At 43.4% G+C, this 12,907-nt stretch overlaps 1 protein-coding gene across 5 annotated transcripts in view; it reads left to right on the top strand.

Annotated features, from left to right (window-relative positions):
* PHACTR2 (phosphatase and actin regulator 2) overlaps nt 1-12,907 on the top strand; it is a 229,561-nt gene that overhangs the window by 190,082 nt on the left and 26,572 nt on the right. For 3 of the 5 annotated variants that reach the window (XM_074990449.1, XM_074990451.1, XM_074990448.1), the window contains 3 exons: nt 2,847-3,043; nt 4,334-4,490; nt 5,813-5,868. In XM_074990449.1, coding sequence (XP_074846550.1) covers nt 2,847-3,043; nt 4,334-4,490; nt 5,813-5,868 — 410 coding nt within the window. Of the gene's footprint in view, nt 1-2,846; nt 3,044-4,333; nt 4,491-5,812; nt 5,869-6,911; nt 7,518-12,907 lie in introns of those variants that run through there. The other 2 variants (XM_074990450.1, XM_074990452.1) reach the window with 2 other exon arrangements.

Here is a 12,907-nt window from a genome sequence, read left to right as displayed (position 1 = left end):
AGTGATCTTATGGTTACACCCAGCCTTCGTTCCAAAAGTTTCCTCGGAGTTCCACATTAACGAACCAATAGTATTACCCTCGTTTTATCCAAAGCCACACAGCTCCAGCAAGGAGGCACGACTGCATCTCCTAGATGTGAGGAGGGTGTTGGCCTTTTACATAGACAGAACTAAGCCCTTCTGGAAACCGGACAGACTCCTGGTGTCTCTTGCTCCAAGGTCGAAAGGGGAAGGCCTCTCTTCCTAGAGAATTTCAAATCACACTGTGTCCTGCATAAAACTGTGTTACAAGCTCTGTAAGACCCCTCTGCCAGCTCCGCCCAAGGCTCACTCCACCAGAGCGATGGCGGCATCAACAGCCTTTTTCAAGGGAATCGCATTGAAAGACATTTGCAGAGTGGCGACTTGGTCATCTTACAACACCTTCGCCAAGCATTATGCCCTGCACCAGGTGTTGGATGAGGATACCCGTCTGTCGACAGCAGTCCTCTCAAGGGCAAGCTGCACATGAATCGAGTACCCACCTCCTTGCTTGGGGTCACTGCTGGGTAGTCACCTACTATGGAGCACCCACGGGGACCACTCGAAGAAGAAAGAGAGGTTACTCACTTGTGTAGTAACGATGGTTCTTTGAGATGTGTCCCCGTGGGTGCTCCACTACCCACCCGTTCCTCCCCACTTTGGATCTCTGTCCGGTGTTTTTCAGGAGCATCCGGGGCGGTTGGTCAAGGAACTGGCAGGGACCAGATCGCACACATGACCGAGAGCGCACGAAGGAGCGGCGCACATCAGCGCATGCGCGATCCGAAGGAAACTGCTAGAAAATTTCCGATCTGCGGAGCAGGGGCGAGCCCGACACCTACTGTGGAGCACCCACGGGGACACGTCTCGAAGAACCATCGTTACTACAACACAAGTGAGTAACCTCTCTTTTAGAAAAAAAAGTAGATCTTTCTATGACCCAGAAAGGAAGAAGAATCAGCAACTGTAAAATCCACTCACTGTTGCCATTCTGCATAACAGGAAGGAGCACAGATATTACAGCAATTGGGCATCAATACCAGAACCTAACTAACCAGCCTCTGAAGTCCCACCCTCACACCACTTCTTCCCCCAAGGTCGTGCCTCCCCCATCTGTTCTCCCCATGGCACTCACACTTCAGATGTAGCTCCCCCACTTTTAAAAGTGATGGGCCTGTGGCTCCCTACTCCAACTTTTCTGTGTTCTGGTGTCCCGGAAGCCAGTCACTCTCAGCGTTAAAAAATGTTAAACAAGATCTGGGGTCTGGTATCCTCCGCCTGCCTAGTGTCATGGCAAGCACACCGCTAAGAATTATTTAACCTTTTATCAAAGATACAGAGAAGGTGGGAAAACAGTCGAAGTGTTAGGAAAAGTAAAGCATTAAGTAAGTCTTTAATTTTAACAGCTTTCCTTTCCTTTTAGCTGGAGAAAATTCACACAGAAACCTCCCCCCACACACACATACCTTTGACAGTCGCTTAAATGGTATCAAAGATAGCATTAATATTCTGTTTGGGGAGGAGAGAAGTTAGAAGAGATGAGCTGCAGCTGCTGTTGTTATTGCTATTACTGAAGTCCAAAACAGTTCTTTTGGGGAAAGGCAGAGCAGTTGTCTGAGATGGGAGGGAGCAGCTGATGTTGCTAAAGCCCACTCTTGTTTCAAGCAGCATTTGAGATTCGTTCAAAGCCAGTGGGATGGCCATTATCTCCGTCCCTGCCTCTGGCCCTCTCAGGTCAGAACATCTTTTGAGATTAGGGCAAAGAAAGTCTGGGGGTCCCTGCAAATGGTGGAGGTGGCAGCTATGAGGATAACACTCACTCCATTAGCCTGTCTATCCTCCCCGCTGTACCTCAAAGTCTTTATTTTAAGGACCCAAAAAAGGGTATGATGTGTGCAATAGCCCATCTCTTCGTTATTTTATCCACCAGTTGGGCCTAATGTACAACACACCAATTTTGGTCCATTAATACATGATTTCAATATAATCCTTGTATTTTACCAGTGTGGAGTTTTTGGTTTGGGCTAATTTAGTCTCTACGTCTGGTTCTCTTGCAGCTGTTTATGACATCCAGCATTGAAATCAACTTGACCAACTTTTCATCATCATACACATTTGATAACTGAGCTCAGAATTAGGATAAATTTGTGAGACCGATTACCACAACACTTCTCTGCTTTCTCGCAAGAGAAAATCAACATCATTCACAACCACACAAAGCAGTTCTAGTTTTGGCATTTAAGTGGCATAAAGGGGCTGTAATCCAGATGCTAATCACCAACAGAGAATTCCCCTGGCATAGAGGAAATCATAGCTAGCACGTCTGCGCCAGGATATAGTCCTTGTGCCTCTGCCTTTCCTTCCCATCACACACAGAGAGTAGAAGGGGCACTGAGGCTGGTGCAGCTATGCTCAGTTGCCCCAGTTCTCCACTGATATAGGCACCATTAAGGGGGATGGACATGAGTGGTGTAACTTAGAACTACCTGATGGCATCAGTAAATGATGCAGACAGGCTGGCCCTCATATCAGAGGGCTGGAACTCACGCCTTTGTTCCATCCCATTCCCCTTCATCAAGCAGATTTCTGGCTCACGAGAGAATCTCCTACACTGTATACACCTGTGATTGTTGGCTGTTAATGCATTTTATATATTACTGATACAGCTCATCACTAAGACCATGTGCATCTCTTTATAAATACAGGATTAAGTCTCTCTGAATAAAGAAGCTTGTATTTCCAGGCTTGCTTATCTCAGGAAGTCTCCTTTTGAGGTACCATGTGATTTACCTTGCTGTTACAGCATGTTTTCTATATATCGACAGTTCAGTTACCAAAGAAGACCAGGAAGAGGAGACTCCTAACCTAGCAAGTCCTCAACCCACAGAAGAACCTCTTGAGCCTATGGCCAGTCCAGAATGTGAGAGCAGCAAAGAGAGCCACACCAGTGATTCTGATTCAGATGGGCCAATACTCTACACGGATGACGATGACGATGATGACAATAACACAAGTGCTGAAAGTAAGATGATTGGAAGAGGGATGTTCAGGGGAGAGATGGTCACTTTATGTGAATGATAACAGTAACTTGTTAGGGACCAGCTAGTTTAATGCCGTTATTTTCTGTGAAAGAAATTCCTTCCTTCATCTTTGGTTATGGACTTCTCAGGCTTTTGACTCTCTTAGCACAAATGACATACTGTAAGTGTGAAAATTTGAAATTTCGTCTGAGTGACTTGTCCAGGAATGACGGGGAGGAAGCTCTTTATTCCCATGCTGAATTGGTATGCCAGGAAATGGCAATCTCTGTTACATGATTGCTTGAGCATTTCATTCATTTGGCCATTGGTCCAATACAAGGCAAGCTGTATTAAAAATGTTACTCAGAGGGGTACAGGGATTTCTAATGACACTGGAGCATACCCTACTGGTTTAGATATAGTCCAGGTTAGTCATCATGGCAAATCGATATATTCACATAGCAATGCCGTGGCCTATGGAAAGAGTGTTGTGGTGGCCTCAGACCTATTTTTACTGTACTAGTGACTACATCCCCACATCTGCAATCATGTTCATTATCTGACACCTTTACAAAGACTCGGCAGAGAAGACATGCGGTGAATGGGCTGTAAGGGACATATCCCTAAAGAAGGTTGGTCCCACAGTTAGTTGAACTATATTGGTGGGGCAACATTGGGAGGCTTGCATTATCATTGTTGTATCGGTTTTGTTTGAACAGGTGACTACATGCCCCACAGCCTGCCATCTAACATACTTTACAAGAGCTAAATGCACTTTTAAAAATTGACTTACTCCTTAGTTATAATTGTCAGATTCGGCAATGTTCACAGAGTGCTTTGAAGAAGAAAAGCGCTATAGAAGTGTTAAGTAGCCGTAAAAATGAGGGAGAGTTTGGGAGAAGGGGAGAATTAGACTGGCTTTAGAAAAGAGATTCAGTTTGTTATATGTGCTGTAAAAAAAGCACATAAAGTTAACTGTAATGTATCAGATTTCAGGGAGACTCAAGCCCTGACTTCTCATTTTTATCATATCACTTCAGAGATAATGGATGTCACTTGTAAACTCACACACTGCTTTCTAACATGTTGGCTGTCAGCAGATTCTTTTCTGAGTCCTTCGGCCTTTTATCATCATGACCCAAGTTGAAATTATTTTTCTTACGATGTTATAAAATTCCTCTCCCGCATGTGGAAAAGGGCTGCTGTGGAGATGTATTAAAAGCTCTTGCTGAGAGTTTGCATCTGTAACCTGAGTGTGAGTGAACTACCTATCCCCTTCATTTTTCTCTCAGGCGCTTTGGCAAGTAAAATCCGTCGTAGAGATACTCTTGCTATCAAACTTGGCAACCGACCATCTAAAAAAGAATTGGAAGACAAAAACATCTTGCAGCGTACTTCTGAGGAGGAGAGGCAGGAAATCAGACAGCAGATTGGAACGAAACTCGTGAGGTATCCATTGCAATCTGATGGTGGGTTTGGGAGGTGGGGAAAGAACCAAGTATATGGGTATCACATCTTGAATGAAGCCACAGTATCTGGTGCAGGACATCTGGGTTATCAGGTCTGTGAGTACCTGATATATTATATGATGTGAACTAATATATTTTGTGTACTGGAGAGCCAAATTAAAAAAAAAACAAAATCTCGTAATGGTGGGAGTGGTGCATCATTGTGTGGGATTCATGCAATACTTTACTTTTAATAATATGAGTGTGGGTCTTGTCACTGGTGCCCTGGCTGAATTCTGACCCCGGTCATCATATTGTGCTTATTGACATTTCTTCCACAGTTTAAACTGAGAAACAGAGCTGTCCCATCCATAGAATGAACTGGGGTGGCTGCCCCAGGTCCTGTGTTTTTGGGGACCGTGCAGCAGCCATCCATGCTGTCCTGTGGATGGGCGGGTGGAGGATTGCCTGGGACAGAGTGTGATGGCATTGGCAGCAGCCAGGGGGTTGCTTCCCCTTCCCCCACACTCACCAGGCAGGTGCAACAGGGCCGACACCCACTGTGGGCACGGGGATAAGATGGGAGGGGGAGGCTTTGGGTCTTCTACCTTTCAGATACCCAATGTTAACTTTCCTGGTGAAATTGCTCCTGCTTCTTTGCAGCCCCAAAGAGAATTTTTTTAGTAAATTTATCGCAATATAAGCCATGTTTTACTGTATACAATCCTGAAAATAAGTGGTTTTCAGACATTTTAAAAATGTTCAAATATTTTGGCAAGTACGTAACTAACATCATTTTGATTTAAATCTCCAGATTTTACATACACATAGCACTTAGTCAGTAGTGTACTTTACTATGGTTAAAACAAATGAAATAGAAAGAATGTATAAATGTATGAAAATATTCCTACAGTTGCCCAATGTATTACAATATAACACAGGGAGATTTGTACAGAATATTTCACACAAACTAGATCCCAAACTGAGTATTTTAAAGCCTTTTATAAAAAGGTTTCTACACATAGTTACCATGATTGCCGCTAAATGCTGGTCATTGTCACGTCTATGTGGTCAACTGTGTATCAAACGAGACATACACCTGCTCCGTACCCAGTGTATGTGCTCAGCTGTAGAAACTGCATTCAGATTAACTGTGCAGTTGCATACCCACTTTGGAGTAGAAAATGAATAGAACTGATGATTACATTTGAAAGACTACTTAAAGGAGTTGCACTACACACTTTAACTAAACAACCTATTGTTTGGATTGTGAACCTTTGGGAAAACTTGGCTGATAAATGGTCATTTAATTTGTACCTACAGGAGACTTAGCCAGAGGCCCACAACTGAAGAACTAGAGCAGAGAAACATCCTGAAGCGTAAGTATTCTATGCAGATTAATATCATTATTAATTCACCAAAAAAAACACTAATTTGGCTTGACTCTTAACATAAAGTATTAGATTTGTGCCTGGAGAGAGATGACGTCTGGTGAAGTAGCATCTTGACATTAGCCCCATTAAAAGTCTGTAATGGTAGCAAATACAGGCTGTATTCAGGAAGACATACTAGCTGTGTCTACACGTGCACGCTACTTCGAAGTAGCGGCACTAACTTCGAAATAGCGCCCGTCGCGGCTACACGCGTCGGGCGCTATTTTGAAGTTAACTTGGACGTTAGGCGGCGAGACGTCGAAGTCGCTAACCTCATGAGGGGTTCGGAATAGCGCCCTACTTCGACGTTCAACGTCGAAGTAGGGACCGTGTAGACGATCCGCGTCCCGCAACGTCGAAATTGCCGGGTCCTCCATGGCGGCCATCAGCTGGGGGGTTGAGAGATGCTCTCTCTCCAGCCCCTGCGGGGCTCTGTGGTCGCCGTGGGCAGCAGCCCTTAGCCCAGGGCTTCTGGCTGCTGCTGCGGCAGCTGGGGATCCATGCTGCAGGCACAGGGTCTGCAACCAGTTGTCGGCTCTGTGTATCTTGTGTTGTATACTGCAACTGTGTCTGGGAGGTGCCCTTTAAGGGAGCGGCTGGCTGTTGAGTCCGCCCTGTGGCCCTGTCTGCAGCTGTGCCTGGCACCCTTATTTCGATGTGTGCTACTTTGGCGTGTAGACGTTCCCTCGCAGCGCCTATTTCGATGTGGTGCCGCGCAACGTCGAAGTTGAACATCAACATTGCCAGCCCTGGAGGACGTGTAGACGTTATTCATCGAAATAGCCTATTTCGATGTAGGCTTCACGTGTAGACGTAGCCACTGAGACCTTGCTCAAACATACTCTCTCCTTTAATTTCAATGGAGCTGCATGAGTGTGACTGACTGCAGAAACTGCCCCTATTGTTATAAAAATTTGTCGGACACTTAAGTGCTCCTGAAAGGTATTTTTAGTCCTGTTAATCACTTCTCCCTAATTTTTATAAGGAAGAAGGGAAATATTCAGTGGTCTCCAAACAGGGACAGATCTGAGTGAAGTACAAAAAACAAGAAGAAAGGTGAAGTATCCTAGGGAAGAGGAGACAATGCACCCTAACTACTTCAAGAAGTCACAGAAACCAAAAGAAACCATTGCCTCCCTAAAGTTGTATTATTATTTCTGAGTTCCTTTGCCAGCAGACTGATGTCAGCTTTGTCCACTCTCAGAGCTGCTTTCCCCGTAACTATAGTTATGCCTTTTTTCGTAGTGCCCACATGTATGGGAATGCCCTTGCTCCTCAGATCCATGAGACTTCCACTCCTCAGGATTCACTCCTGCACTGACATCTACAAGAAATTCACCAGTCAACCTGATTAGGTTGAGTATAGCTCATGTACAGTGTTCCCTGAACGCTTGAGTGACCACCCAGGAGAGATTCAGGTGCTGTTCAGCTGATTAGCAAAGTTCCCACAGCCACCCACAGTGTGTACAATGTGTTTCTATTCATGGTTCCCATGCAGACATGCCTTGGTGCACATAATAAAATTTATTCCACCCCGGATGGAAAAGTTAGAGGAAACAGTGCTTGTGTATTATTTATTTTTTTTAAAAGCTATGTATGAAGTATATTATATAAACTTTGATTGTTTGCCCATCTTCCCCTTCATTTATGTTGCTTGCCAACTTAAATGGGTAAGCTATTTGGGACAGACTTGTGTCTTCTCTAGTGAGAGCTCAATATCTATCATATTGTGGGTTCTACCAGTATCTGAATAATAAACGACTATAACAACACAAATGCTAATCTCTTTAGAAACCCTGGCAACCAACCCCACCCCTGTCATCTAGACCATCATCTACACAGTACAGAAATAATACAATGTGTGTATTGCTACATTTTTAAGCACATCATCAACCCTTGCATGCCTAGAATCCATCTGGACATACCCATATACAGTATGTGAGTGGAAGAGAAGACGACATGGGTGCCATGTCCTGTGAAATCCAAGTGACTCTCACAACATCACTTGACCAGACAAGTTAAGAAAAAAGAAAAAGATCAACATTCAGGGAAGCCATGAAGCTGATTAAAATAGTACTGGTATCATCAAGCCTCTCAAAGTATAACTAGGATAATTATTAAAACTGTAGCTTCTTTTATGTGGTTATCTGTTATGCACTGTGATACAAAGCAAGCAGCCATTTGGCACCTTAAATACGTAACTATTTGTTAGGTAATGAACTTTTGTTGGAAAGACCCACTTCAGATTCTGCTTCAGAATCTGCAGAATCTGAAGAAATGGGTCTGTCCCATGGAAGCTCATTACCTAATAAATTGTATTTTTAGTCTTTAAGGTGCTACAGGACTGCTTGCCTTGATTTGTAAAAATACAGACTAACATGGCTACCTCTCTGGCACTGTGATACATTAGAGAGGGTTCAAAAAACTCATGAACAAAACTCCTGAGCTAAAATGTGCGACATTCTGAATCTTTACATTACACTGTCAGCTGTAATAAAGATAAACTGCCAGGTATAAACATACTGATCTGATAACCAGTCAGCAAACAGTGGACCATATGCAGGGTTTAAATTATCATATATTGTTTCCTGGAGCCCCAGGGCTTCTGGGTGCTTCTACCCTATGGGAGGTGCTTAGGCTCACGAGTTCTGGCCCACAGAGGACATTAGGGCTCAAAGCTTCTGTCTCAAACCTTTGACAATATTTACCAGAGGTTTGCTTTGGACAGCTCCAGTTGAGCTTAAGCACTGACCATGTAAGAAGGATATTTCAAAAACACATACCAGTATATGACAAGGTATTCCTGCTACTTTGAAGAGACCAGTTACACTTTGGCCGCATCTACACTACCCCTCCCTTTGGAAGGGGTATGTAAGTGCCACAGATCAGAAATGCTAATGAGGCTCTGATATTGGGTGCTGTCCAATTGGGAAGAAGGGTGGTTTTGAAATTGGGGTATCCAACGTGGCTAGTTTTCAATTCAAAAGCAGCACTTTCGATGTGGTGTGTGGCTGCCATTATGCAAATGACACACTGAATAGTCATATCAGTGCCTCATTAGCATTTCCAATCTGGGGCATTTGCATACCCCTTCCGAAAGGGAGGTGTAGTGGAGACACGACCTTTCTGTGTCCAGGTCTAACACGGATAACCTCTCAACCTGTCAAAGTACTCAATCAAACTAAAAATCACACCTAGAACTAATGAATATAGACGGTAGAGATCAGTAGAAGATATTTTCTTTATAATTTCAGTTTGTCTTGTGGGTTTAACAGCACTTTGTGCTTAGTAACTTTCACTATTTTCTTATTATAAATAGTCACGTTCTGTCAAAAGACAAGCCTGGAAACTTTTAACTCTGCTGGACACTAAAACCATAGCTCATTACCACAATTTGTGACATGCCTTCGTGCCTACTAACTTTTCATAGTTCTACAAATGCAGAGCCCATTTTAAGTGGGCTCCTACAGCATGTGTATGTATGATTGTTATGCTGAACAATTTATCCCACACTGAATTTAGCTTGGACACTCTGGTTACCTCTTGAAGAAGGGCTGATCTACATTCAAAATTTAGTTTGTATAAGTGGGTCTCTCAGGAGTGTGAAACACTCGCACCCATAGAGAGATAGCTATGCTGACCTAACTTTCCCCTCCAGTCCCTGCATGGATGGCAGTACATCAATGGAAAAATTACTAATCACTACATCTCAGGCCATGTCTGCATTAGCACTAATAGAATCATAGAATACTAGAACTGGAAGGGACCTTGAGAGATCATCAAGTCCAGTCCCCTGTCTTCACAGCAAGACCAACGGGTGTCCAACACATGGCCCGCAGGCCAAAATCTGGCCCACAGAGGCTTTTCATTCAGCCCATGGAGCTGGCAGTGGCACCATTTTGAAAGCCAGCTGGGTGGCTCTGAGCCACATGTGGCTCTTTAAGGAGCCATTTGCGCCTCCAGCCGCTGCTGCCGCTCATTCCTTTTCCAGCTCCCTGCCCAGCTGCACTGAAATAATGGGACTCAATTTAATTGTTTTAACAGCCAGCAGGAGGGATGCGGCTGTTAAACCAATTAAATTGAGTCCCATTATTTCAGTGAAGCAGGGCAGAGAGGTGCACGCACTGCAGTTGGGGGAGGGAGTAGGGCTGGTTGGGAGGAGCTGCACAGCCATGCTGAGGAGCAGACTGTGGCCTGGTGAAGGTGCAGCTCAAGGTGGTAGCACCTTGAGCTCCTGTGTAAGGTAAGTTAATCCTGGGTTTGGGGCTGCGAGGGGTTTAAACTTGGGGCAGGGAGGCAGCAATTTGGAGCTGCAAGGGTTTTAAGCCTGGGGACAGGTTTGTGGCTGAGACAGATTAAGCCTGTGGATAGGTGGGGACAGATTTGGGTCTATTTTGTGTTCAGCCCCTGGAATATTTAAAAAGTTAACATGTGGCCCCTGATGAAAAGAGTTGGACACCCCTGATCTATATCATCCGTTAGATATTTATCTAACCCATTCTTAAATACCTCCAATGATGGAGATTCTGCAACCACCCTCAGCAAAACACAGGCCTTGCTTTGAGCAGGATTTGAATCTACACAGGGGAACCCTATTGGATTTCTAGCCTGACACCATAAGCCCTCAGCCATCACAGCTGTCAACAAAACTTCTGTCATTTGGAGTGTGTGAAAAATCTTCCTCCTGAGCAACGTAAATTTTGCTGCCATAAAGTACTCTTATGCGCAGTGCTATGTCAGTGGGAGACACTGTGTTGCCAGTATAGCTGTTGCCACTCACTGAGCTGATTTAATATGTCTGTTGGAGAGCTCTCTCCCACCAACATAACGTGGCTACACAAATGTTCTTCGAGCAGCACAGCTTATAGCTGTGCCGTTGAAAACTTGTACGTGTAGTCAAGGCCCCAGGGAAGATGGAATAAATATAATAATGGAAAAAACTACTAACATCTTAATTGTAAACATTCTCTCATCTACCGTGTCTTTCTCATTTTCCTGGGTATTTATGTGGGTCTTGCTCAGAAAAGCAGGAGAAAGAAAAACACTTCAAAATTTAGGAAATTTTATTATAAAAAGTGGAGTGGGCACTGACTACACATGTACCTGAAGCTACTATGTGTTCCTTTTTAAAATGTATTACATTACAAGTTGATGGGAATCGTCTCAATGTCAAATAGGTATGTTGCTTCTGTTGACGGTGCTCTTAGCCCAGTGCCAGTGTAGGTTTTCTGAAATTCTCGTAGCTCTTAAACTATGTGTATTGTTTATGGGTTTATTCTGCCTACTTCCCCTGGACAATTCAGAAATGTTTACATCTCTTACATTCCTGTATTGTTGTTCTGTGCAGGATTTGTGAATGAGTCACAATTTCTTTGATAAAGCTTCCTTCTGGGTAATTTTATACTGTTGTGGGGGTTTTGTTAGTATTAGAACTGCCCATCAACTAAGCAGTACTGCAGCTGGAGCAAATTTGTGATTTATTTTTTAGTGTACATTTGGGATAGCTGAGCTGATGCACAGGTCAAATTGATCCAAATGTTTGCCTCAAAATTAAGTTGAATCCAAATATTTTGTAAGTTTCAAAAAAGTTTTAATGCTTCGGACGTTTTGCCACTAGCTAAAAGCAAGGATTTATTATGTCCAAAGATATTTTTATGTTTATAGTTTCAGCCAAAGCAGGAAGTACTGGAAATCCTGTGACAGAGATTTCAGTCTGATTTGTAGATCACAGAAACTTGGATAAGTGTGTATAAGTGTTCAGACTTTTGTACCCTTTTTCACATTAAAAATGAAAAGTTACGCAGTAACTTGAACATGTTCTAACACAGGCTGGTTTCTTGCATTCTGTCTTGGAAACATTTTGGATTCACACTCTTGAATCAATTATAGTATTGTGTCACAGCAATAGTATTGTGTCACAGCAAGGAAGCTTTTTCAACTCTCAGAAGGACTCCAGTTTGCTACCATTGTCTTCTTCTGTAGCTGTGAAGAATAGCAAGTTATACAGACTGTGTGCCCGTCCTCTTGACAAGCCTGGCTTTTTGGAAACATGATGTAGCTTTTGGTGCTAGTTAGGGAATACTAATGATTATTTTTGTTTGTGAAAACAAAAGCCAAAAACTGCTTTTTTGCTTTCCGCAGCATTCCAGATCCTTAGTGCTTTGTCTGTCATCTTTTTTCATTTCCTTAGCAATCCTACATAGTAATCTAAATATAGTTAATCCCCTCAGGGACTCAGTGGAAAGTTCAGTTTTACACTCCTGGATTACTTTAAAGTTGAAAACAGAGCAGCCCTTACGCAGAAAAATTGCTCTTCTCTGCCTGACTTTCTGTGGTGAATTAAAAGTCCCATAATGATGCCAGAGTCTAAAATGCCAGTATTTGCTGTAGCGGTAGTGGGATAAATGTTTATTTCTCTAAGGAGAAATAAAAAGACACCATAATATACCATAATTGACACCAATTTTAAATTCCTGTAATCTAGGATCAAATTCTGGCTTGGGCAATGTCTTCGTGTATGTTCCAGAAGCTGCAGCCAGGACACAAAGAAACCGTAGAACAGATTCTTTTCTGGTCAAATTCCAACTGCCCTTCAAATCAGAGATCAGTCCGAAGGATATCTGTAGGTTGAGCTCCAGAGAGGTGTTTCAGGGTAGCACTAGCAAATTGGAAATAGGGTGTGCATGTAACCCACATGCTTATGAGGTGTGGTTCATTGTCCCATATAAGACACCTAACCACTCACAGGAAGAATGGCTCTCCTCCAGCTGGCTTTTCACTCAGACTGTAGAGGCTCCTGCACTAAGCTCCAGAGGTCCCAGATTTGGGTCTGCCAGTGGATGGTTACATGCACATTTAACTCTTGGCCACATACAGATGATTTTTGCTCCTCGGAGCAACCAGAATGGATTCCCATTAACATTGCTTTTGTAGCATGACTCTTTATGCTAGTCTGGGCAAGTCAGACATTTTCATAACTGCAGCC

Source organism: Carettochelys insculpta, chromosome 3 (assembly GCF_033958435.1).
Source record: "Carettochelys insculpta isolate YL-2023 chromosome 3, ASM3395843v1, whole genome shotgun sequence".
Lineage (NCBI taxonomy): Eukaryota > Metazoa > Chordata > Testudines > Carettochelyidae > Carettochelys > Carettochelys insculpta.
The sequence above is the reverse complement of the archived record's forward strand: the minus strand, read 5'-3'. Positions and strand labels throughout refer to the sequence as shown.